The 24756-nt window shown below is 45.0% G+C and overlaps 1 protein-coding gene across 4 annotated transcripts in view; it reads right to left on the bottom strand.

Annotated features, from left to right (window-relative positions):
- RAB28 (RAB28, member RAS oncogene family) overlaps positions 1 to 24756 on the bottom strand; it is a 197471-nt gene that overhangs the window by 169760 nt on the left and 2955 nt on the right. For 3 of the 4 annotated variants that reach the window (XM_039365349.1, XM_039365348.1, XM_039365350.1), the window contains exon 2: positions 6054 to 6150. The exons of the other annotated variant lie outside the window; for it this stretch is intronic. In XM_039365349.1, coding sequence (XP_039221283.1) covers positions 6054 to 6150 — 97 coding nt within the window. The remainder of the gene's footprint in view (positions 1 to 6053; positions 6151 to 24756) is intronic. 4 annotated transcript variants of the gene reach the window in all.

Raw genomic sequence — 24756 nt, forward strand, 5'->3', positions numbered from 1 at the left:
GAAATATGGAACTACAAAATTTCATTTATTTTATGAGTAATGGATTTGTTTATAAAATTATAATGTTAAAGTTTGAAGAGAGTTAAGGGTTAGTATGATTTTGGTTATTGTATAATTAGTAAACTTAAGTAGATTATGTTTGATATATTTGTATAACCCTGTACTTGGCTCTGGGAAGTTGGGGGGGAGGGGGGTGGGGGGAGAGGGGTGGGAGGAGGATGGGTTGGAGGTTAAATAGGTCAGATAAGTAGAAATAGATGTTTTTTTGTATATAATATTGATGTTTTAACTTGGAGAGAGGAATTGCTCGGGCATTTCCCCTGGATCGCATCCAGAGTGAGAAGATAGGAGGAAGGGGAGAAGTAAGTAGGAAGGTTGAGGAGAAGGAGGAGAAGGGGAGAGTGAGGAAGAAGAGGGAAAGAGGGAAGTGAGATAAGAGGTTAGAGGGTGGATGCGATTTGTGGGGGAATGGGTGAGCAATACCGAAAGTTGTGTGTATAAATTTACTTTATTCTTTATCTGAAGTACTTTTAAAAAAAAGATAAAAATAAAAGACCAACAGTTTTTTGACTATCTATCTCAATTTGACATTCTCTTTTTACAGGAAACCTGGGCCTCTACAGAGATACAGTTAGATGGTTACTGGGGTAACTCTATCCCAGCAGTTCCAAGTAAAGTGGGTGGGGGAGCTAAAGGGGGCATTGTGACATTAGTGCAGACATGTCAAACACAAGACCCGGGGGCCGGATGCAGCCCGCAAAGTGGTTTCATGTGGCCCGCGAAGCCATCTTGGAAACAGTGAGGGAACGGCCCCCGCTGCCTTGGCCCTGGCCCAGGCTGGCCAGGAGCCAATGTACAATTTTGTGGTGGCCATCTATGCTGAAACGCATTCAGTCTTAGCTCCACAAGGCCGTCTGGAAACAGCGAGGAACCAGCACCTGCCATGTCAGCCCCACCCCCTGGGTGCATGCTGAGGAGGTGTCACTCTTTGTGAGGAATGCAGAAATACACCATCACCTGGAAATGGCCAGCAATTGGCCCTCGCCTTCTTCAAATATCCAGCTTGATGGGCTCCGGGGGAGGGGTTTCGACAGGCAGTGGGGTGCTCTCCTCACAGTGCCGAGAGGCTGAGCCGAGTGGCGCAAAACTGGTGAGAAGTGCAATGCTGCCTAGCCCCCAGCCTGCCCAGTTTCAGCAGGCAGCAAGGTGCAAAGCTGGTAAGCTTCCCACTGCCCAGCTCAACCTCTCGGCACTGTGAGGAGAGCACCTCGCTGCCTGCCAAGACCAGGCAAGCTGGGGGCTGGGCGGCGGCATGCTTCTTTTCAGATTTGTGCCACCTGGCTCAGCCTCTCGGCACTGTGAGAAGAGCACCTCACTGCCTGCCAAAACCGGGCAGGCTGAGGGCTGGGCGGCACTGCGCAGGTAACATTGACTCTCATGCTGGTCATGGCATCCCCTCCCCCAGAGCCCACCAAGCCAGATATGTGAAGTAGGTGAGGGCCATGTGCTGGCTACTTCCAGGCAATGGTGCATTTCTTCATTCCTCACGAAGGGTGACACCTCCCAGCTACGTTTCTTGCCTGTTTTTCTCCATCCCTCATCTCAAATATTTTCCCACCACTCTGTACTTAGGAAGGAAGAAAGGAAAGAAGGAAAGGGAGGGTCTGAGGGAAATCCTGCCTTAGTCCTACCCTGTTGCTCTTTTAGCATTCCCTTGCCCCCTCCTCCTGGCCTATGCTGGGGGTCTCCCATCCTATTGCTAAAGAAGCTTTGGATACAAAGCCGGGTCTCCTCCCATGGAGAGGGAATGGACCTCCTTTTGACTTTGCCCTCATACTCATCATGAGCAACCTGGCTAAGGAGACCAAGCACAGCAGCAGCAGTACCCTTGAGGAGGAGGTAAGTGCAGCTGGGCACCCCCTTGGGGAAGTGGGGCTGGGATTGGTGCCGTGGGTGCTCGAGGGTCAGGCTGGGCGTTTGACCTCTACTGCCCAGGGCTCCAGGCAGCCTGCATCACATCCAGCCGCCCCGCATGGCCTGAGAGGAACACTGAGGCCCCTCCAGTGGACCATGCGTTGGCACTTGCCCTGGTCCCTTCTGCCAGAGACCCTCAGATCTGTCCCACTCCTACCCAGGCCCCCACAGGCACCCTTGACGCGAATGATGTAGAGCTGGCCATGCCCACCTAATAGGCCACACCCATCCATCCACAGCCACCCAGTAGGCCGCATCCACCCTGGCCAAATCCACCCGGCCCCCCGAGGGCAACCGCAATGCTGATGCAGCCCTCAATGAAATTGAGTTTGACACCTGTTCTAGAAGAACAAGGTTAATATTCTTTGATTAATCCAGGGATGTCAAACTCAATTTCATTGAGAGCCGCATGGCCAGCTCTACATCGTTCGCGTGAAGGGTGCCTGTGGGGGCCTGGGCAGGAGTGGGACAGATCTGAGGGTCTCTGGCAGAAGGGGGTGGGACCAGGGCAAGTGCCAAGGCATGGTCCATCCAGCTCAGCCTCTCGGCACTCTGAGGAGAGCGCCCCACTGCCTACCAAAACCCATCCCCCGGAGCACATCAAGCCAGATATGTGAAGTAGGCGAGGGCCATTTGCTGGCCACTTCCAGGCGATGGTGCATTTCTTCATTCCTCACAAAGAGTGACACCTCCCCAGCATGCACCCAGGGGATGGGGCCGACACGGCAGGTGCTGGTTCCTCACTGGTTCCAGACGGCCTTGTGGAGCTAAGATTGAATGTGTTTCAGCATAGATGGCCACCACAAAATTGTACAGTGGCTCCCAGCCAGCCTGGGCCAGGGTCAAGGCAGCGGGGGCCATTTCCTCACTGTTTCCAGGATGGCTTTGCGGGCCACATGAAACCACTTTGTGGGCTGCATCTGGCCCCCGGACCTTGTGTTTGACATGTCTATTCTAGAAGTATAAATATTCATAATATTTATACAGGTATTAGCAAATGAAATGTCTATCTTATATACAAGATAAAGTTTTCATTTGCTAATACCTCTATAAATATTATAAATATTTATAAAGGTAGTCCTCGACTTACAATAGTTCATTTAGTGACCATTCAAAGGTACAATGGCACTGAAAAAAGTGACTTATGACTTACGATGGTTGCATCCCCATAGTCATGTGATTTACATTCGGATGCTTGACAACTGGTTCTTATTTATGATTGCTGCAAAGCCCTGGGATTATGTGATCATCTTTTGTGATATTCTGAAAAGGCAATGGGAAAGCCAGATTCACTTAACAATGGTATTACTAATTTACACCTGCAGTGACTCACTTAACAAATGTGAAAAGAAAAGTCATAAAATGAGGCAAAACTCAATTCACAAGTTTCTCATTTAGTAACATAAATTTTGGGCTTAATTGTTGTAAATTGAGGACTACCTGTACTTCTAGAAGAACAAGGCTAATATCCTTTCATTAGTCTATTCTATTCACACAAAAATAACCATGCAAACATAGAATTCAATACCATAGCAATGAATCTATTCATGGCCTACCCCCAAAAAAGTCTGATTAACTAGATCCCAGCATTAATTTGGGTAATTATTTATTTAAGCCAGCACAAACCTATACATCTGATAGGTTTTTTTTAAAAAAAAACACCCTAAAATATTTTCAAGACTTAATTACTGATGCTCTAATTTAATTTATTGTTCCGAAGAGACCATCTTCATTTTACTAAGGTGAGAAAAGTACATACCTATACATTATTAATTCAACTGTTCTGTTTGTTTTATACTAATACAGCCTCTAATAACATATGAGACTGCAAGGAGAATTTTTCTTTTATTTCAGTTTGTTAATGCATTATAAACTACATCAACTACACATTTTTATGCTTGCAAAGTGAACTACAATGGACTTCTTTCCCACTGCCAAATTTTTCAGAAACAAACTTTTAAGAACTTGCCAGTCTTTCTCTAATTAATTCTTTACATTTTCCTTGTAACATAATACAATAGTTACTTTGCACCATGAAACTGGATATCTTGAATGTTCAAAATTGTATTTTCATGACTGCCTTGGAACCTGAACTTTAGTGGTCTATTAAATACCAGCAATTTCATATAGCCTAGCACAGAGCTTTTCAACCTTTTCACCCACTGTACCACTTTTAGGATATGGCAATATCCGAGTACCACCAGTCGCCTAGCAAGGTGTCAAAAACTTGATTACCCCCCCCCCCAAAAAAGGAAAAAAGTGATGAAGTACAGGTAGTCCTCGACTTACAACAGTTCGCTTAGTGTTTGTTCGGAGTTATAAGCCACAGCCGAGCAAAACACCTGCCTGCCCACCTGGCGGTACTCTTTCTCCTGTCCGAGGTTTTCATTGTTGTGAGCATTTCTGTTGAGGATTGGCAGCGGGGGGGTGTTGGTTTTTATTCCCCCCCCCCGCCGTCTGCTGGGTGGTTGCAGCAGGTTTTGATCACTTCACATGACCCTGGGACACTGAGACCATCATAAATATGAATCAGTTGCCAAGCAACTGAATGTAAATCACAAGACCCTGGAGATGCTGCAACATTCCAGCTGATCGGCACTTCTTCTGGGCTCAGCAGAAGTGCCAAGATCAGTGCTGCTTTCCAGCTGATTGGTGCTTCTTCAAGGCTCAGCAGAAGCACCAGGATCAGCACCGAGCTCTAGCTGGAGCCTGGCGCTGATCCTGGTGCTTCTGCTGAGCCCTGACAGCCCTGCAGCTCCAGCCATCCAGCCTTGTGCGGTGCTGCCACCAGTTCAGCTCATTCCCCTCCCCCGCTACCACTTTTCTAGGATGGTTGCGTACCACCTGCCAGACATCAATGTACCACAGGTGGTACCCGTACCACTGGTTGAAAAGCCCCAGCCTAGCATAAGACATCATTCATATATCAGAACCTAATGCCAATGAAGGAGAATATTTGTAGCTCAGGGTTGAAATGAGGGGTCCTTGGTGCTCTCTGAGCTTGCTTGTTTTCTTGCAGACATTTCATTACCCTAACTAGGTAACATCATCAGTGTTAGTAAGGAAAACCAAAAAACCCAACAACCCCAGAAGAAAAAACAGGAGTCATCTACAACATACAATGTAACAACTGCAACAAGTGCAACAACCACTATGTAGGACAAACAGGCAGAAAACTGGCAGAATGAACACCAACTGGCAATCAAAAGGCATGACAAAAATTCTTTAATTTCATAACATATAAGATTTAATCATAGTTTCAACTGGGAAAATATGACAATCCTAGACCAGGCCAAATCCAGGGAATTTCTAGAAGCCTGGTACTCTGACAAATCAGCCATCAATAGATACATAGATATTAACAACATCTATAGACTATGCAAAAGAGACAATCAACTAGCCCAAAAGAGAAAAAAAGACTCCAGCACCTTTCCATCAATAATCAGCACTCAGATAAGCATAGATTAACTCCAAGATCAGCACTCAGATCAGCATAAATTAGCTCCAAGATCAACTTCAGACCAACAACCAAGTAAGCAATACCCCAATCAAGAAACTGCCAAAAAGCCATTAGTAAACAGTCCAACCAAAGAATCCCTAAGACCACCCCCACCCACACAGACAGGCAAGACACCAGAACATAAACTGACAGCAAATTTACTAGAACTGATAATGTTACTTAATTAGGGTAGTGAAATATCTGCAAGAAAACAAGAAAGCTCAGAGAGCACCAAGGATCCCTCAGAACCTAATGTGATCAAAAGGATCATTTAAGTTCCATTTTTCCTGAATTTACATATTCATGTTCCAAATCAAAGATTTAATAATTTCAAATAGTATTTGCAAACTATAAAATAGTGCAACAATACAGACTTATTTAGCAATGAACCTTGTTAATAGAATCATAGAATCACAGAGCTGGAAGAGACCTTGGAGGTCTTCGAGTCCAACTCCCAGCCCAAGGTAGGAGTCCTTATTCCATCAAAGTTTTGTTCACATTCCTGAAATATTATATTACATTTTCTTATGCTCTCCTTCTTATTCCTGTTTTTATATAATGTATTCTAAGTTCATCTTACCTGGGAGTGTTATTCTTTTCAAAAAGAAGTCAAGTCCTATGGTTTGCTTGTATTGCTTTCCAAAAGTATCGTGAACAAAACGAGTAGCTAAGGAGGTCTAAAAAGAAAATTATACTTAATTCAGAAGCAATGAACAAAAAATCTAAATTTAAACTCTATTATTTCTAATACTTTATTTCTTTTATTTACGGTAATATTAAGCAATTTTGTCATACTGCAAAAACTTTACTCATCATCACAACTTTTAGGATCACTCAAATATTACTGTAACTAATCAATTAACTAAATACTAACAATAAATAAAAAATGTTGCAATTTGGAATATTATACAAAGAAATTGCCATCTCCTGAAGCTCTGGCTACTCAATTGAAATATACTGAGTAAGTGGAATAAGGAAGACAGAGGAATGCATATCTGTTCTTCATTCTTTTAAACACTGCTAGTGAAACATAAAAGAAAGCAATGAATGCTGTTACTGAAAAGAGGTTAGATCACTTTCAGCAACAGTATCTCAACAATCCTTCCCACCATTCTTTCTGTTTAAAAAAGGAACTCCCTGAAAACAACATGGAGTTGGATTAAACTTGAACTATATCTCACCTTCAAGTCAAAAGGTATTTATTTTAGTGTTTTTTTAATCTAAAAATCCCACATTTATTATTATAAATTCAAAGCAGCGAACATACCTAATACATTTTATATCTTTCCCCACAATAACAACCCTGTGAGGTAAGTTGGACTGAGAGAGAAGAATTGAGTCCAAGTCACTCATGTCTCTTCCATGCCTACAGTGGGACTAGAACTCCCAGCATAATGGTTTCTAGACTAGTGCCTTCACTACTAGACTGAACTAGCTCTAGATCAAAGTTCCTAAAATGAAGAATGCATTATCACATAAAGCTTTCTATTCCTGCCCTTCATTTAACTAACTGACCTTCAATCACTGTCTTTTCACTGTAGTTTTCTTCAGGCTTTTTGTCTTCAGAGTTTCACCTACCCACAGTAAAATATTTCCAAATAAATCTATTTTGAATTTGTACTCGGAATATATGTACACATATAACTTGTGTATGTATGTATGTATGTATGCAGAAAAACTCATGTATACCTCACAGAAAAAAATTATCTGATATATTATTATAAAACCAAATTACATTATCAGTTGGCAGGCCATTATTTCCTGCTGTAATTCCAAATACATTTTTTTTGAATTTGCACATATAGGTACCTAATAATCAAAATGGATGTGAGCTTTACAGGTATTAACATATCCTGAATTGCACCCAAGCTAAGAAATATATCATTGGTGACTGCTTTCTCCTCACCTTTTCCTTAGAAAAGGAATTCAGACTTTCTTCTTCAGTAAAGTTTTACTTTTGAGTTTTACGAATAAAAAATTGCTTTCTCGGTGGACTTCTATTCAATACTAGGTGGAAGGGCTCAATGATGATGGGATAAGCTAAGGTCTCTCTTGCTAATATGAGCAAATGGGGAGGAGGGCAGGTGGAACACAGCAGATATGAAGAAAGCGAACCAAATCAACAGAGCAAACTTGAAAAGCAGCACTGTATGATCAAGAACACCTCATGGACACAGCTGAAACAACAACTTTGGATGCCAAATGGTGAGAACCCAGGTCAGAACATACTGGACAGTCACTAAACTTTCACAAGCAGATCTGGAGCTGATGGTGTAAACAAGGGTAAAGACTCTTATTCATTGAAAGTATCAGTACTGAAAGAATTCCTAGGTTTGCAATCAGAATATGGAAGATAGTATAATAGACTATAACATACAGTGAGGAAAAATATTTTTTGCTCCCCTGCTGATTTTGTACGTTTGCCCACTGGCAAAGAAATGATCAGTCTATAATTTTAAAGGTAGGTTTATTTTAACACTGAGAGACAGAATAACAACAAAATAAATCCAGAAAAATGCATTTCAAAAAAGTTATAAATCCTCTCCAAGTCATTAAGGTTTCGAGGCTGACGTTTGACAGCTCGAATCTTCAGCTCTCTCCACAAATTTTCTATGGGATTCTTGTTGTTGTTAGTTGCAAAGTCGTGTCCAATCCATCGCGACTCCATGGACAATGTTCCTCCAGACCTTCCTGTCCTTTACCATCTTCTGGAGTCCATTTAAACTCACGCCTACTGCTTCAGTGACTCCATCCAGCCACCTCGTTCTCTGTCATCCCATTCTTCTATTGCCCTCAATCTTTCCCAGTATTAGGCTCTTCTCCAGTGAGTCCTTCCTTCTTATTAGATGGCCAAAGTACTTGAGTTTCAACTTCAGGATCTGGCCTTCTAAAGAGCAGTCAGGATTGATCTCCTCTAGGACTGACCCATTTGATCGCCTTGCAGTCCAGGGGACTCGCAGGACTCTTCTCCAGCACCATAGTTTAAAGGCCTCAATTCTTTGGTGCTCAGCCTTTCTTATGGTCCAACTTTCACAGCCATACATTGCAACTGGGAAAACCATGGCCTTGACTATATGTACTTTTGTTGGCAGGATGATGTCTTTGTTTTTTCGTATGTTGTCTAGATTTGCCATAGCTTTCCTCCCCAGGGGAAAGCATCTTTTAATTTCTTGGATGCAGTCCCCATCTGTGGTGATCTTGGAGCACAGGAAGATAAAATCTGTCACTACCTCCATTTCTTCCCCATCTATTTGCCAGGAATTGAGAGGGTCGGATGCCATGATCTTGGTTTTTTTAATGTTGAGTTTCAAGCCAACTTTTGCACTTATTTTGCTTAGTACAAGTTAAGCCCTACTCTCCCGTTTTTCCAGCCATTGATAAAATAAGTTCCATGTTTGAAAATATTCTGTATCTTCTTTTTCTTTAATTCTCAATGTAAGTCTGTCCATTTCAGCACAGTCCAGTATTTTCTTGATTATCTCTTCGGGTTTCAGTTGATGTTGTGGTGGAACAGGCGAAGGAAAGTGGAGCTACGCTTTCAACTGCTGATTTCATCCTGCCAGGGATCCTAAGGGGCCGAAAATCACCCTGGAGAGGCAGCAATAAAGGAGGGAATCCTTGTCAATCATGGGCAGACATGAAGGGAAGAAGAGATTTCGGCCCCGCCCCACCCCACCAGAAAAATGAAAATGGAAGCAAAAACTTTCAGGGGGACTGGAATAGAGAATATAGAACTGTGGTGGTGAATCTATGGCATACGTGCCACAGGTGGCACGCAAAATCCTCTCTGTGAGCACGCGCGCTGTCACCCCAGTCCTAGGCCTCCGCTGCTGTATGCAAAAAAAAGTTCAATCAATCAATTTTAACTTCTCGCGGGGAAAAAAAGATCTCACAAAATTGGAATTGCTTGATTGAACTTTATATTCAGTCCCACACAGCGGCGGAGGAAGTGATGTTGGAGCTAGAAAAAAGGTGCCATGTGGGGTGGGGGGAGCGGCGGAAGCAGGGCGCTCCATGCGAGGGGTGGGGGGCCTGTTGCTTCCCTCCCCCTGCCAGAATCTGCTGAAGCCACGCAGAATAAGTTTGCCACCCCGCCCCCGTCCCCGCCCAGATGCTCTCGCCTCCCCCAAGCATTTTTTTTACTAATCTGCCTTTCAGCTGCATTCTATTTCTCCATTCACTTCTCAGATCTCGCAAGTTAGAAAGTCTCACGGAACTGTTTTTTGTCCCACAAACACGTGGCGAAGGTTGAGAAACGGACAGACAACCGGAATGCAGCTGAAAAGCAGGTTAGTAAAAAAACGCTTGGGTGAGGCAAGGGCATCTGGGCAGGGGCGGGGCAGCAACCTTACCCTGCATGGTGGCAAGAGGGTTAACGGCAAGTACAGGGGGCTCAGGAGGCGCTGTGCAAAGCAGGCGGAGGGGAGGCCAGGCAGATTGCGGGCGCCACTCGCCTCATTCATGCTGCTGCCGCCATCACTATTGCTTTAGTCAAAGCGACCCAGCCATCACTGCTGCCACTGTAGCACCACCCGGTTCTGCTGCTGCCATACCGCTGCCCCGCTCTGGCCACGGGCAGTGCCTTTGCACTTCGCGGATGTCTCCTGCCCAAGGTAGCTGTCATGAGGCCGTGGAACAAGCTGGGTTGAGGTAAGGAACCGGGTCAGGATGGCGGGAGAAAGGCGCTCTGCAAGGGTTGGGTCCGATGCATGTGGGGCTGCTGCCTCATTTTCCGTTCCCTGCCAGGGCTGGACTGGACTGGGTGTGGAGCCTCCATGTTGCTTCCTCCCCTGCGGACATCGGGAGCGTCCACACCGCCTACCCCTCATCCGGGGCAGCTGCCGTCCCGCGCTCTCCAGCCCAGCCCACCAGAGACCCCCTGAATCTCCCCCAACCCTGCCCGGCCCCCTCACCAACATCAAACTGGCCACGCCCACCCTGGCCACGCCCACTGAGTCTGCCATGACCACTGTAGCCACGCCCACCCAGAGGGCCATGCCCACCCGGAATCCGGTGATACATAAGTGGATTTTGGGTTGCAGTTTGGGCTCTCGGTCTCTAAAAGTTTCACCACCACTGATATAGAATGTTGAATCAGAATTAACATAAAGATATTGTTTTGGCAAACTTGAACAATTTTGAGAATTCCTAAATTGTGCTTGAAAAACTTTTGATTTGAGTGTTTGAAGATAGAATCTACCAATTATCTGAGAAAGTGACATCTAATAGTGGAAAGGAGATAAAACACTAAAGCTTGTTGGGTCTTGGTGATGCTTGGCACAGAGCCCGGACACAAATAGCTAGCTTGTCTGGTGCCCTTGGAAACTTTCAGAACTGCAACAAACAGATGGAGATAGAGAAAAACAGGGCTTTATGTTGTTTCTTGTTATTGACTGCACTAAAGCCTACCAATCACCTTGGATTATAAATATCAATTGATTTAAAACTTTAAGAAGCATCCAAAGACAGAGGATAATATGGTTTTTTGCTACTTTTGACCTGGTGGGATTTATGACTGGTTTAAAGCCTGCCAGCCACTTTGGATTATAAATGTCGGATGATCTACAGTTTTTGGATTTTGGCCACAAGAGCTGTAGCAGATTTTGTAATCTCTCCTCCAGATTTGGTATTGACAGAGTGGATTACAAAACTCCCATTTCCATGGCACATATGTTGAACTCACAGGATTATAAAGGCTATATACAAGGACTACGATCTATTTTCAATGCCCTGGCTGAGAGAAGGAGGTTCTCACCAAGATTTAACAGTACATGGCCCCATCCATCATCCCTTTGATGCGGTGAAGTTGTCCTGTCCCCTTAGCAGAAAAACACACCCAAAGCATGTTTCCATCTCCATGTTTGATGGTGGGGTTGGTGTTCTTGGGGTCATAGGCAGCATTCCTCCTCCTCCATACACGGCGAGTTGAGTTGATGCCAAAGAGTTCGATTTTGATCTCATCTGACCACAACACTTTCAGCCAGTTCTCCTCTGAATCATTCAGATTTTCACTGGCAAACTTTAGACAGGTGTCGTGGTTCCGACAGATGAAGCTCTTCAAAGAACTTTGAGCAATTCTTTTCATGGTGGCACATACAACTCCTGACATAATTTTCCACATCCCATTTTAACCCCGGCCACCAGAACTGCCGACGGATGAGATTTAGAGTTTTTAAATATCCAAGTGTCCAACTTGTTTTACGTCATGGCTGTGTTTGAGAGCATTAAGATGGAGGGCTTCTGGCAAGTACAATTTCCCTCCCTTGTAAGCCAAACCATCCCTGCATGTTAGGAAGGTTGGATTGTCCTTGAACCATTGATCGGTGAGAAGCTCTTGTTTTATTTTCTTTGCCCCAGGATCATCAGGATTAGGGGCCCTGTGAGGCGTGAGTTGAGCAGCAGTTTGTGGATTGGAGATAATTGCCTCATTAATCTCTTTGCACTGGTTTCTGTACTGGGGCAGTCTGGATAGACCATCAGCTAGGAAGTTTTTCCCTCCCGAAATGTACTTTAGAGTAAAGTTAAAATGATTAAAGTATTATGCCCAGCACACCTGTTTCGGGGACAATTTGCGGGGAGTTTTCAGTGCTTCTAGATTTTTGTGATCTATCCATACTTCAAAAAGCACCTTGCTCCCTTCTAGATAGTGTCTCCAGTTTAATAGAGCCCATCTGATTGCAAAAGTCTCCTTTTCCCAGATCACCCACCTCTTTTCACTCTCAGTAATTTTTTTCGAGGAGTAGGCGCAGGGTTGCAAGGTTCCACTTTGGTTCTTTTGCAGTAATACAGCTCCGACGGCCACATCACTGGCATTGGCTTGAATTACAAAGGGCTCCCCTGGGCAGGAGGGCTTTAGAACTGGCTCAACAACAAATGGTCTTTTAAGATTCTCAAAAGCGGTTTGACAGCCTATAGTCCATGCTAGTGGTTGGCCCGGTCACGGTTTCCCTCCTCCTTTATCTGTTTTGAGTAGTACTGTAAGGGGTAGGGCAATCTCAGCAAAGGAGGGGATGAATTGACAGTAGAAGTTGGCAAAACCTAGAAAGCTCTGGAGCTGTTTGCAAGTCTTTGGGGGCTGCCATTCAATTACAGCTTTCACTTTGGCTGGGTCCATTTCAATGCCCTCGTTGGAAATTCTATAGTCAAGATAATCTTATTGGGTTTGGTGAAATTCACATTTTGACAGTTTAACATAATGCTTGGCATTCAATAGTTTAACACTTCTCTCACCAGCTTTATATGATCAGTCATATTCGTGCTATATATCAGGATTTCATCAACATACACCAGAACCCCTTTGTATAAATCAGCGGTTCTCAACCTGTGGGTCGCGACCCCATTTGGGGTCGAACGACCATTTCACAGGGGTCGCCAAACAATGCAGTCCACCATTTTTTCCCCTTTTCCTTAGCTGTGCTACTCCCTTTTATTCTATTGGCTTTCGAAAGCCAATAGGAATTGTCCAGGCTGTCTCTGCCCTGCTGAGCCCGCCAAAAGTCCCATTCTGCAAACAGTGCTACAAGTTGTCTGCAGCGAAGGCAAGCTGTCTGGAAGCTTCCACCCCTCCCTGCTGAGCAACTACTAAAAATGTAAGTAAAAGAGGGCCAGGGGTGGGAGGCCGGCAGGCGCAGGGAGGGTTGCTGGTGAGCGTGGGGCCCGGCGGGTGCCTTACCTCCCTTGGGCTGGGCCAGCTGGTGGCCCAGCCGGTGGTCGCCCTGCGCTGTCGCTGCCCCTTGCCAGCTACGCCTCGGCCGGCGCAGGGGGAAGCACCACGCATGCGTAGTGCTCCTGGGCAGGGAAAGTCCTCGACTTACGACCGGTTGGGTAGTCCTCGACTGACGACCGGTTGGGGGGGTCGCAGCATTAAAAAGGTTGAGAACCACTGGTATAAATGATCATGTAGGACCTCATTAATCAACTGCATGAATATGACTGGGACCCCCTGTAGTCCAAATGGCATGACTTTGAACTGATAACTCCCCATGGGGCAGTTGAAGGCAGTTTTCCACTCGTCTCCTTCCTTTATTCTCACCTGGTAATATGCCTCTCTCAGTTCTAATTTAGTGAAGACACTCCCCTTAGCCAGGTGGGTTAGTAAGTCCTTCAGGAGGGAGAGGGGGTATTTATTTTCCACACTCACTGCATTCAGATCTTTATAATCAATGCAGAGACGAAGAGACCCATCTTTTTCTTTAAACAACACAGGGGCTCCCATAGCAGATTTAGCCCGTTCAATGAATCCCCTCACTAGATTTTTATCCACATATTGCTCCATCTCCTCGATTTCGAGGGGGGACATAGTATACATTCTTGGTCATGGGAGTTTGGCTCCCAGCAAGAGTTTGATAGAGCAATCATTGGGTTGGTGAGGAGACAGGGCATTGCATTCTTTCTCAGTAAATACCTCTGCTAGATCCCGGTACTCACTGGGGATGAGTGGCTCGCCTGGTGGCGGTGAGGCAGCCATATGCGCTCGCTCATTAGATGGCCTAAAGTTTTCTGTAACGACAGTTGAATCAATGGGGGGTTTAGGTCCTATAGGTAGTCTCACAATTGTCATTCCTTTCTCCCACCAGATAAACGGCTTCCATTTGTCCAACCAGGCTAATACTAGGATCACAGCCTCAGTCATTTTTGGAGCCACCAGGAAGTGAATAAACTCCCAATGCTCACCTATTTCTAGATGTAGGAGCTCAGTTAATTGCGTCACTAAAGTCCCTCCCATCAGGGAGCCATTGGCTTGCTCAAACTTCACGGGTTTGGAGAGCAGTTTTGCTCATATGCTCATTTTCATGGCAAATGGCAAACTAATGACACATCGGGAGCATCCAGAATCAACTAGCCCTTTTAAATCCGCCTGTGCCCCTGACTTAGGGATTATGAGTTTGGCAGGTAGTGAGAAAAGTGGGACGTGTCGGCTCACCATCGGGTCGTTCTCTCCTTTGTTGTCATTGTCAAAAGAGGGTAGAGCATCCTCCTGTATGGGAGATGTGATTTGGGTAACAGATTCCTGTGTGATCTGGTTGGATTTCTCTCTCGTTGGCTGCTGAGCAGATTTCTTTCTTGCTGATGGTCCTGGTCTACTCTGCTGTTGGGGGAGGGGACTGGGCAATTCTCTGCTTGATGTCCCTGCTGTCCGCATTGCAAACACTTGATCCGTGGGCCTGCAGGTGGCTTGGTCTTTCAGCAGTCGCAGCAGTTTGAGGTTTTCAGGGTGGTGTTTGCCCTTTGGGTTGCTCTGGCCTCTGCTCGGCTTCAGGTGGGGGAGGTTTCTTGTAGCAGGTGAGCTGAACGTCTAGTCTTACTGCTGGCTGGTACCAATCTTGCAGTTGATCAGGTACTGCTCGATAGATGCATGCCTGAGAGAGGTGAACGTCCAACCCTTCTTTGAAGGGGTGGACTAGGGACTGCTCAGGCCACCTCTCTATGCAACTGGCTATCTTGCGAAACTCTCATACGTACTCCAGAGCAGGCTTGCCGCCCTGTTTTATCTTGTGGATTTGTTCTTGTGCTTTGAGGGCAATGGATGGGTCCTCAAACCTTATTCTCAGTCCTAGGAGGAAGTGGCGGGTGTCCTCCAATTTGGGGGCTTGCTCGGACGCCTCTCCCTCTAAGCACACTTGGTTGAGAAAAAAAATCAGCTTCTCTGGGTCCCCATCGAAGATTGTTCTAAAAGGTGGAGCAATCAATGGCTGCTGATTTAATAGCTGCTGGGGGCCCCACCGTGGCTGTTGCATTCCCCAGTTGTTGCTGGGGCCCCCACCCTGGCTGCTGCTGCATTCCCAGGGGGTGGCACATTTGGGGGCTTTGCCATTCCCCCTGCTGTTGGTCTGCTGGGAGCTGTGTCATCCTTAACTGCTGTAGGACCTCCTGCGGCCTCAGAGGGGGTTGTTGCTGGATCTCCATCGTCTGCAGGCCCCTCAGTGGTTGCTGTACATTAGGGGGCAGCAACCATCCCCCTTGCTGCAGCCATTCTCACATCGGTTGCTGGTCTTCTGGCCTCTGCATTACCCCCTCCCCCATTGTTGCAAGGCCTCTATTAGCTGCTGCAGGTTCAGAGATTGCTGATCTCCCACCTGCAGGGGCTGCCATATTCCCCATTGCTTCAGGGGGCCCAGATTGGGGGATCGATATGCACACCGGTCTGAGGAATGATTGTCCTGGCAACTTCCCAGGACCTCACATCGTCGGTGGCGGTTGAGGCTTCTGAAGGGGCGGGGACTGGAGCTGTCTCTCTGTGAGGCTGTAGGCCCTGGTAGGGGGCTTCAGGGACAGGAAGGCTGCCTGAGCTGCGAAGGAGGGGCTGGGTGTTCCTCTTGGCAGGAGTTGAAGGCTCCCCCATCGATCATCCTGATCACTGGCATGTGGAAAATGAGAAGGTTGCCCTCCGCTTCTCATTTCTAGCCCCCCAAGTTTTTTCACCAGCTTCTCCACTGACTGACTACTAGCTGCAGACAAGTATTTCCACTCACCCGAGTCCTCAGTGGCAGACGACCTGGTAGCTCTCCCAGCTGGGAAGCTTGAAAAAGCTCTTTCTCCACCGGCGCGTTGGCTGTCGCTCCCCCCCCCCCGGATGGCAGCTGCTGCCGGGGTACTGGCTTCAGGTATTTTCTCTTTGTCCATGATGAAATCTTTCCTGAATCTTTGTCAGCTTATCCCTCAATTCTAGGGACAGCGACTGTGGCTCGGGACCCCTAGATAGTTAGGAAAGTTGGAGATTTTGGCTTAATGTCATGGTTCCGACAGATGAAACTCTTCAAAGAACTTTGAGGCATTGTTTACCTTAAAGAATAGCATCAGCATATACATAAGCAAAGCCAAAATCTGGATTCACCTCTCCTTAGCACATAGTATCAAACAAATTCCCTCCTCTAATTAACAGTCATAAATCACATTCTCCAATTAGTTTGAAATGCAGGCTTTCCCTCCTTTACTCCAACCCGCCATTTCTTATCATCTCTTATTTCAAAAGCCCTAAGTTCACACACTATTACAATATAGTTATTTCTCACTAACTCCAATCATATTCCTCCTCCTCCCCTAGTATCATCTAATTCTAGGAGTAAAGCATAAGAAAGAAAAAGGTTGCATCTCCATATGTTGTCAAAGCAAAAACATCCAATGTTAGCAATGTTGACAACAGGCCTGTACATGTGCTTTCTTGAGCAGGGGGACCTTGCGGGTGCTGCAGCATTTCAGTCCTTCACTACATAGTGTGTAACCAATTGTTTTCTTGGTGACTATGGTCCCAGTTGCCTTGAGATCATTGACAAGATCCTCCCATGTAGTTCTGGGCTGATTCCTCACCATTCTCATGATCATTGAAACTCCACGAGATGAGATCTTGCATGGAGACCCAGAACGAGGGAGATTGACAGTTATTTTGTGTTTAATCCATTTGTGAATAATCGCACTAACTGTTGTCACCTTCTAACCAAGCTGCTTGGCGATGGTCTTGTAGCCCATTCCAGCCTTGTGTAGGTCTACAATCTTGTCCTTGACATCCTTGGACAGCTCTTTTGTCTTGGCCATGGTGGAATTTGGAATCTGATTGATTGCTTCTGTGGACAGGTCTTTTATAGAGATAACAAGCTGAGATTAGGAGCACTCCCTTTAAGAGAGTGCTCCTAATCTCAGCTCGTTACCTGTATAAAAAACACCTAGGAGCCAGAAATCTTGCTGAGTGATAGGGGATCAAATACTTATTTCACTCATTAAAATGCAAATCAATTTATCTTTTTTGAAATGTGTTTTCCTGGATTTTTTGTTGTTATTCTGTCTCTCAATGTTAAAATAAACCTACCGTTAAAATTATAGACTGATCATTTCTTTGTCAGTGGGCAAATGTACAAAAAAAGTAGGGGATCAAATAATTTTTTCCCTCACTGTATATATAAATAAATAGAAAAGAAAAGAGCTTGGTATTTTAGAAACTCATCATTCCCAAATGAAATAAAAAGACCAGTTAGAAGTTTTTTCTTACAGACCCATTTCTTTTAATCTTGATTATCAATTATTTATTAAACTATTTTATAATTTATATAATTATATATTTAAATTACATCATTTATAATTTAAGCCAATCGTATTAGTTGTAAGAAAAAATATTCATCCTTATCAATCAGGTTTTACTCCAAAAAGAAATATCTAGTCCTATCAGAAAATTGCTAAGTATTATTCATTTTTTATAAAACCAGCATTATCTTCCTTATCAATATGCTCATTAGATATCTTTTAAGCTTTTGATTGTGTAGACAGACTATTTTCTTTATTGAAAAAAATGTGGGTTTGTGGCAGAGAGAGGGGGTAAAGCATGCGAAAAGTTTTGAGACATGCATCCTGGAGCTGCTGTCTTCGCATGCATGGGCTTTACTTCCTCAAAGCCTAGCAAGACTCAGCAGAGGCCTGCAGTCTCCTGATTGCTAACTGATCAGTGCAGAGGTCTAACCCAAAGCATGGCAAAAATGCCACCAGTGGATGAATCACTAAGCTGTCTCCCTGATGTTTCAAAGCATCAGGGCTTCTCACAGCCAAGTACATCATTTGTTTGGAAGCCTCTCTAGCATGGTATGGGCCTAATCTAGTTGGGCTCTTTCCCTTTGCTGGGTGCTTTTGGCTTTCCAAAGTTTTTTATTATTTATCTACCTCCCTTTTGGACCCAGGTGGCTGACAGGCCTCCTCAAGTCTCCCCCATCCAAGACATCCTGTGTTCCATTTAATAACTGCATCAAAAAGAGTAGGGATGAGATATAGTTAAGCAAGGCCATTTTGCTTAACAACCATCACAACTTGCAACCATAATGGACAGGTTCCATTACAGTCATAGGTCAAGGACTACCTGTAGTCAAGGACTAATTGAAACATTTAATGATAAAATTTAACTGGTATCTCAGATTCTCAAAATTTAGTTGGCAATTCAGGCATTGGGTTGAAATCTTGCCCTGTGGCAACTTGAAAAGGCATAAAACCAGTGCTTGTGTGTACAATGCTGTTATAAGCCACTTCAGCAAGTGACAAGAGGTCAGTCCAGTTATCTTGTTGGTAGTTAATAAAGCACCTTAGGTATTGTTCTAGAACTGAGTTCGTTCGTTCTGTCCCACCATTCGTTTGCGGATGGTGATTAGAACTCAGGCCCTGGTCTGTCCCCAAAAGGTCCAAAAATGCCCTCCAAAACTTTGAAGTGAATTGGACCCCTCTATCAAAAATTATGCAACATGGGGCCCCATGCAAGCAATATACATGATGGAGGAATAGTTTTGCCAGAGCTTTGGCGATGGGGATCTTCTGGCATGGAATGAAGTGGACCTGTTCTGAAAACAAATCAGTCGCTACCAAATGACCATATTCCCCATGCTTTCTGGCAGTTCTACTACAAAATCCATAGAAATCTGTCTCCAAAGTGCTGAAGGCTCTGCCACTGGTTGCAGGAGGCCAAGCATTTTTCCTTGCCTCCGTTTGGCTGCTGCGCAGGTCGGACAATTACACACATATCTTTCAATGTCCTTTTTAAGGGAAGGCCACCAAAATTGTCTTTAAGAGATATACGGCTTTTACAAACCCAAAGTATCCTGCCAATTTCAAATCATGGCAGGTTTGCATAGTTTTTAGTCTCTGACTGGCTGGGACACACAATTTCCCTTCTACCCAGGCCAGCCCTTCCTGTACTGAGCAAATGTTCTTGTGGTTAAGGAACCACTCATCTTTCTCTAGGGCTTTTTGAAGACCAGGGTAGCAGTGTTGTCTAGAGGCAATCCCCCATTTGGCTTGCGCTCTCGTGGTTACTCGGACCACTAATTACCGTGCTGGGAGCAAAGGTTTGATCACTTCTGGGTTTTTACTATTACATTGTGGTAGCAGCAACAGGGCTTTTCCCCCAATAAATAGGGTGAAATTAAAACGCTGAAAGTGTTGTGCCCACCATGCCTGCTTGAGAGACAATTTCCTTGGAGTTTTCAGAGCTTCTAAGATTTTGTGGTCAGTTCAGACCTGAAAAGGGATTTTACTCCCTTCCATGAAATGTTGCCAGGTGAGGAGGGCCCTCCTAACTGCATAGGCCTCTTTTTCCCACATTGCCCAGCATTGCTCAGTTTCTGTCAGTTTTTTCAATGTGTAATCACAGGGCTGTAATTGGCCCTCCTCATTTTCCTGGAGCTGTATGGCTCCAACAGCTACATTACTGGCATCAGCCTCAGTAAAAAAAGGCTTTTCAGGGTCTGGATGCTTTAGCATTGGTTCAATGGAAAAAAGTCTTTTTAACTTTGCATGTGGCTTGGCATTCCAAAGACCATTTAGTGGCTGGCTGAGTTTCGGTTTGTCCACCCTTTTTGTTCTCAGCAAATTAGTGATGGGGAAGACAATTTGTGCAAGGGATGGGATGAATTGCCTGTTAATATTTGCAAAACCCAGGAAACTCTGCAGCTGTTTTCTGGTATGAGGAGGTGCTCACTCTAATACTTTCTCCAGGTCCATCTCCACCCCCTCGTAGACCAAGTAGTCAATTTTTTCTTTGTGGAATTAGCACTTTGAAAGCTTAGCGTACAGTTTGGCAGAGCAGAGTTTATTCAGAACCACACTGATCAATTTCACGTATTCCATTTTTGTTTCAGTTTAAATTAATATATCGTCAAGATACACCAAAACCCCTTTGAACAGGTCCTCATGGAGCACGTCATTTATCAGCTGCATGAACACCACAGGAGCTCCTTATAATCCAACAGGGGGCACTTTGAACTGGAAGCACCCCAGAGAAGAGTTAAAAGCAGTTTGCCATTCACCTTTCTCCTCTCTCCTTGGTGATACACTTCCCTTAAGTCCAGTTTAGAGATTTTTCTGCCTTTTGAAAGGTGGGCCAGCATATCTTTCATGAGTGGAAGGGGGTATACATTTTCCATGCACACTGAGTTAAGACCCTCTGTAATCAATGCAGAATCGAAGGGACCCATCTTTCTTCTCCCAGAGCAGAACTGGGGTGGCCACCCTGGGTCAGGCCGGTTGAATGAAGCCTTAGGCCAAGTTTTTGTCTCTAAACATGCGCAGTTCAGCTAACTCTCTTGGAGTCATGGAATACAGTTTTGGTTTTGGCAACTTGGCTCCAGGGACAATCTTGATAGCACAATCTTTGGGTCAATGGGGAGGGAGTTTGTCTGAATCTCTCTCGCTAAACACATTGACTAAATCATGGTATTCTCGGGGTATACTCTGCAGCAATTTGCTTTTTGAGGCAGCCGCCACTTCTCTACAGGGTTCCTTCTTTGCCTTGCGGCTGCCGTTGTATTAAACTTGCTCCCTCTTTGGGAACTTCAGGAGTCCCATCCTTCAATCCACCCATTTTCTGGGTTCCATTTTCTGGGCCAAGCCGCTATAAAGGTTGGAGTCTCAGAGTGACTTCCCATGGCTAGGCCCAGGGGTGAAGGTGGCGAAGGTGGCTGGGACTCCCCCTGCAACTGACCTGTCTAGTTGACAGAAAGCTATCGGGTTCTTTAATCTCCTCAGGCGGACCCCCGGTTTTCCACCAAGGTTGGGCTTATCAAGCATCTGATACACTCCGAATCTAGAAATGCTTTTAGGGCCACTTTCCTTTCCGTGCCTGTAATTAACAATTTTATGGGCATGGTTACTGGCATGATCGGCCCACTTACCAGGAAGTCATCACTGTAGTCACTGTTGGAGGATCCCGGGTCTTCTTCTGATGGGGTCGGAGTTCCCACTCCTGGTTTGGAAGAGGGATGGAACTCTACGACCTCAGCACTCTTTAGGACCGTGTCCTTGGTGTGCTGCGTGGGCTTTGTTGGTTTTTCTCCTGGCAGCTGGTATCTTTTCTTTGCTGGGGTCTTTATCTGGCACTCCGCTGCCCAGTGACCCTCTTTTCCGCATTTGAAGCAGGCAGTTGAGTGGGGCTTGGGGCCTCCCTCGTCTTCTCGAGTGAAGACCATTTCCATGCTCTGCTGGATTGGTACTGGCTCTGTGCCTGGTTGATCTCTGCTTCTTCGGCCAGGATGCACCAGTCATGGAGGCAAGCAGGGACCCTTCTGTTGATGCAGGCATGGTATAGATCATCGTTCAGCCCGTCCTTAAAACAGCTCACCAGGATGTCTCCATCAAACTTGATGCCAAGAGGGGGTGCCTTCCATTCCTGCTGACAGGGTCCCCCTCCACTGACTCTCTGGGCATTTGCAATGCAAGGGTCCCTTCGGGGAAGGCTGACCGGTGTGGTTGTCACCCTCTCAGTGGATTCAGCAGTGCCGGCAGCTATCTCTGGGGTTGGCTTCCTTGTGCCTCTCATCATCTCTTTCCATGTGAGCTATGGCCTCTCACGTCTTCAGGCTCTGGAAAGCTTCCATCATGAAGTGTATTGCTCACTTCATGGGGCGGTCAGCATGGTCTGATTCTTCCTCCGGTTTGCCATTATTGTATAGCCCTTCCATCATCCAGCCATGTTGTCAGCTGCCTCAGGTGAGGGTGACACCTTTGGTTCTTCCTTCCTAGTCCTCCTTCTTCCCTATGCCAACTGATCATCTCAGCTTCGAGGAATCTTCCAGGGTGGCAGCTTTCTCTGTCCATCGAGTGGAGTTTGTGTTAGGGTAAGTTCTGGTGGAGGTGTTCCCCGAACACTCAGCTTCTTCATGCTCGCTGCCCTGGTTAGACATCATGTGTATGGTACCCAGGGTAGGGTAGGTGCCACTCAAGGTTGAACACTTTGCAGATCCTGCCTAAAGTAAGGTCTTGCCTCAGCTATTCCCTCAAGAAAGTCAAACTTTTGAAGCAGACATCATTTCAAAAGGATCTTTTATTGAGAGATAGTGATTGCAGAAAAAGCAGACAGGATCTAAAGTTAGTGCGTGAAAATGTTACATTAAACCCCATTGTACAAACCCTTCCCAACTGCCCAGTCCATAGGGAGCCAATCCAGAAGTGTGAAGATGTTGAGAACTCCGAGTTGAAAAGGCAATAAGAAGTTGTTTTCAGGCGCCATGACCTTGGTTCTCCAGAGATAAGACAAAGCAGATGGCCCCAGGCTCCTCCCTCCCCCTCCCATTTCCCAGGAGGATACATCAAAGCAAAAGAAGAACAAAGTAAAATGGATGAATCACAGAAAAATCCTGAGATTCCTCCCTCCACCAGAATGGCAGTGTCCCAATAAGGATTTATGGGGACCTGACCAATGTGCTCTCTTCATCCAACACAAGAAATGCAAACGCTGGTTTGCACACTTCACTAAAGATAATATAAGAGACCAAGTCAGATTGTTAATTATCTGCATCCCCAGGTATTTAATACTACTGACCACCTCCACAGCTGCATCCTTGTTATAAAGTGGAATATATGCCGGCTCTTTCTAAAATCAATAATGATCTCCTTTGTTTTATTAACACTCGAAATGAGGTTATTTTTATTGCATCAGTCCACCAAAGCCTTCACCTTCTCCCTATAAGAATCTTTGTTATCATTCCAGATAAGGCCCATCACTGCTGTGTCACCCACATACTTCACAATATGATTCATAGCAAACTTAGCACAGCAGTCATGGTTCATAATGGACAGAAAACACAGCCCTATGGGGAACTCAAAAAGATGGAATTGGAAACTTTACTTCCAACTCACACAAACTGAAGCCTATCAATAAGAAAGTCAAGTATCCAGTTATGTAAAGAAGTATTAAAACCTAATAGCCCTAGTTTATTTACCAAATCCTGAGGAATGATTGTGTTGAACACTGAACTAAAATCAACAAACAGCTGTCATGGTTCCGAAACTCTTCAAAGAACTTTGAGGCATTGTTTATCTTAAAGAATCTTTACTCGAGCAGCATAGCTTCAGCACGTACATAGTCGAAGTCAAAATCTGACTTCCCCTCCCTTCAGCACATAAATCAAAGCACAATTCCCTCCTACAACTAACAGTCATAAACCACATTCTCCAATTAGTTTGAAATGCTGGTTTTCCACCCAGTTCGTTATCCCGCCAAGCATTATCAGCTCTTATTACAATATTGTATGTCTAACTAACTCCCATCACATTCCTCCCCCTCCCCCAGTATCATCTAATTCTAAGAGTAAAGGCTGCATCTCCATATGTTGTCAAAGCAAGAACATCCAATGTTAGCAGCGTTGACAATTAGCATTCGCGCATGAGTATTCTTCTCCAGGTGCATCAAACTAAAATAAAGACAGAAGAAAGTGCATCAATTCTATAAAGTGATTCTTCCAATAAGCAAACTGTAATGAGTCAAATGTAAGGGCACTGGAATATAAGTCTAAATGCTATTGCTATTGCTATCCTTGTCAGTATCTGCTTTGAGGCACATAAACCCAATCCACAGCAGAATAGATACACAATATGAGTACTAGGACACTTGCAGGTATGATTTGTAAAAAAAAAGCCCATAAATTGATGGTTTCAAAATAAAAAACAATAGGTCCACCAGCAAGATTTAACCTTATTCTCAAAATATATTTTAAAAATGGAATTTTATTTTTTAAAAATAATAAAAATTACTAATAGTAACATAATAGTCTATCAATAAAAAGTAAGTAAGGCCTTTCAGGGCAGGCAGAAAGGGCATGTTACAGACCCTGTCAGCTTTTACTGGGAGGGGTCCAGGAAGAGACATTTCTCTGCCGTTGACTCCGACCTACGGAACATCCAGCCCCAAGAGGTCAGTCAAGTTTGGAGAGGGGATGATGCCATCTGCCTTGAAAGAAACTTTCTCTAGATCTGGCCACATTCATCAAGTATAATTCTCTTTTAGAAATGGTTATAAAGGTTGTGGTCTGGCATCAATTGCAAAACATCCCAGAGGCAGCAAATTATGGGTCCTTTTTATTCAGATTCAGATCTAGCCATGGAATAGAAACCATACATAAGACTTACTTTTCAGTAGATCTACTCCTTCCTAAATGGATGGTTGGGAAGGGAGGGGCAGGGGGAGGAGTATCTGTAGGCCATTCCAGTACTGTAGGTACTGCAGGGTTCTTCTCTCTCTCTCTCCACCCCTACTGTTTAACACTTTCACAAAGACTTAAGGGAGTCAACCATCAATTTGGGAGAAAATATCATGAGTATGCTGATATATATCTCCACCCCAGGGTAGAGATATGCTGATATATATCTCCACCTGTTTGTGCAAGTGGAGCTGCGTGCACACATGTGTGTGCCGGCCTGTCACTCACGCAGCCCAGTTGCAAATAGGCCATGGCAGGTAGTGGGCCCTGGCCCACAGGTTGAGGACCCCTGTTTTAGAGGTTAAAATCTGAACATCAGTACACCTAATCATAATGTTTTTG

Source organism: Crotalus tigris, unplaced genomic scaffold (assembly GCF_016545835.1).
Source record: "Crotalus tigris isolate CLP2741 ecotype Arizona unplaced genomic scaffold, ASM1654583v1 scf7180000020047.836343, whole genome shotgun sequence".
In the NCBI taxonomy this organism is placed as follows: domain Eukaryota; kingdom Metazoa; phylum Chordata; class Lepidosauria; order Squamata; family Viperidae; genus Crotalus; species Crotalus tigris.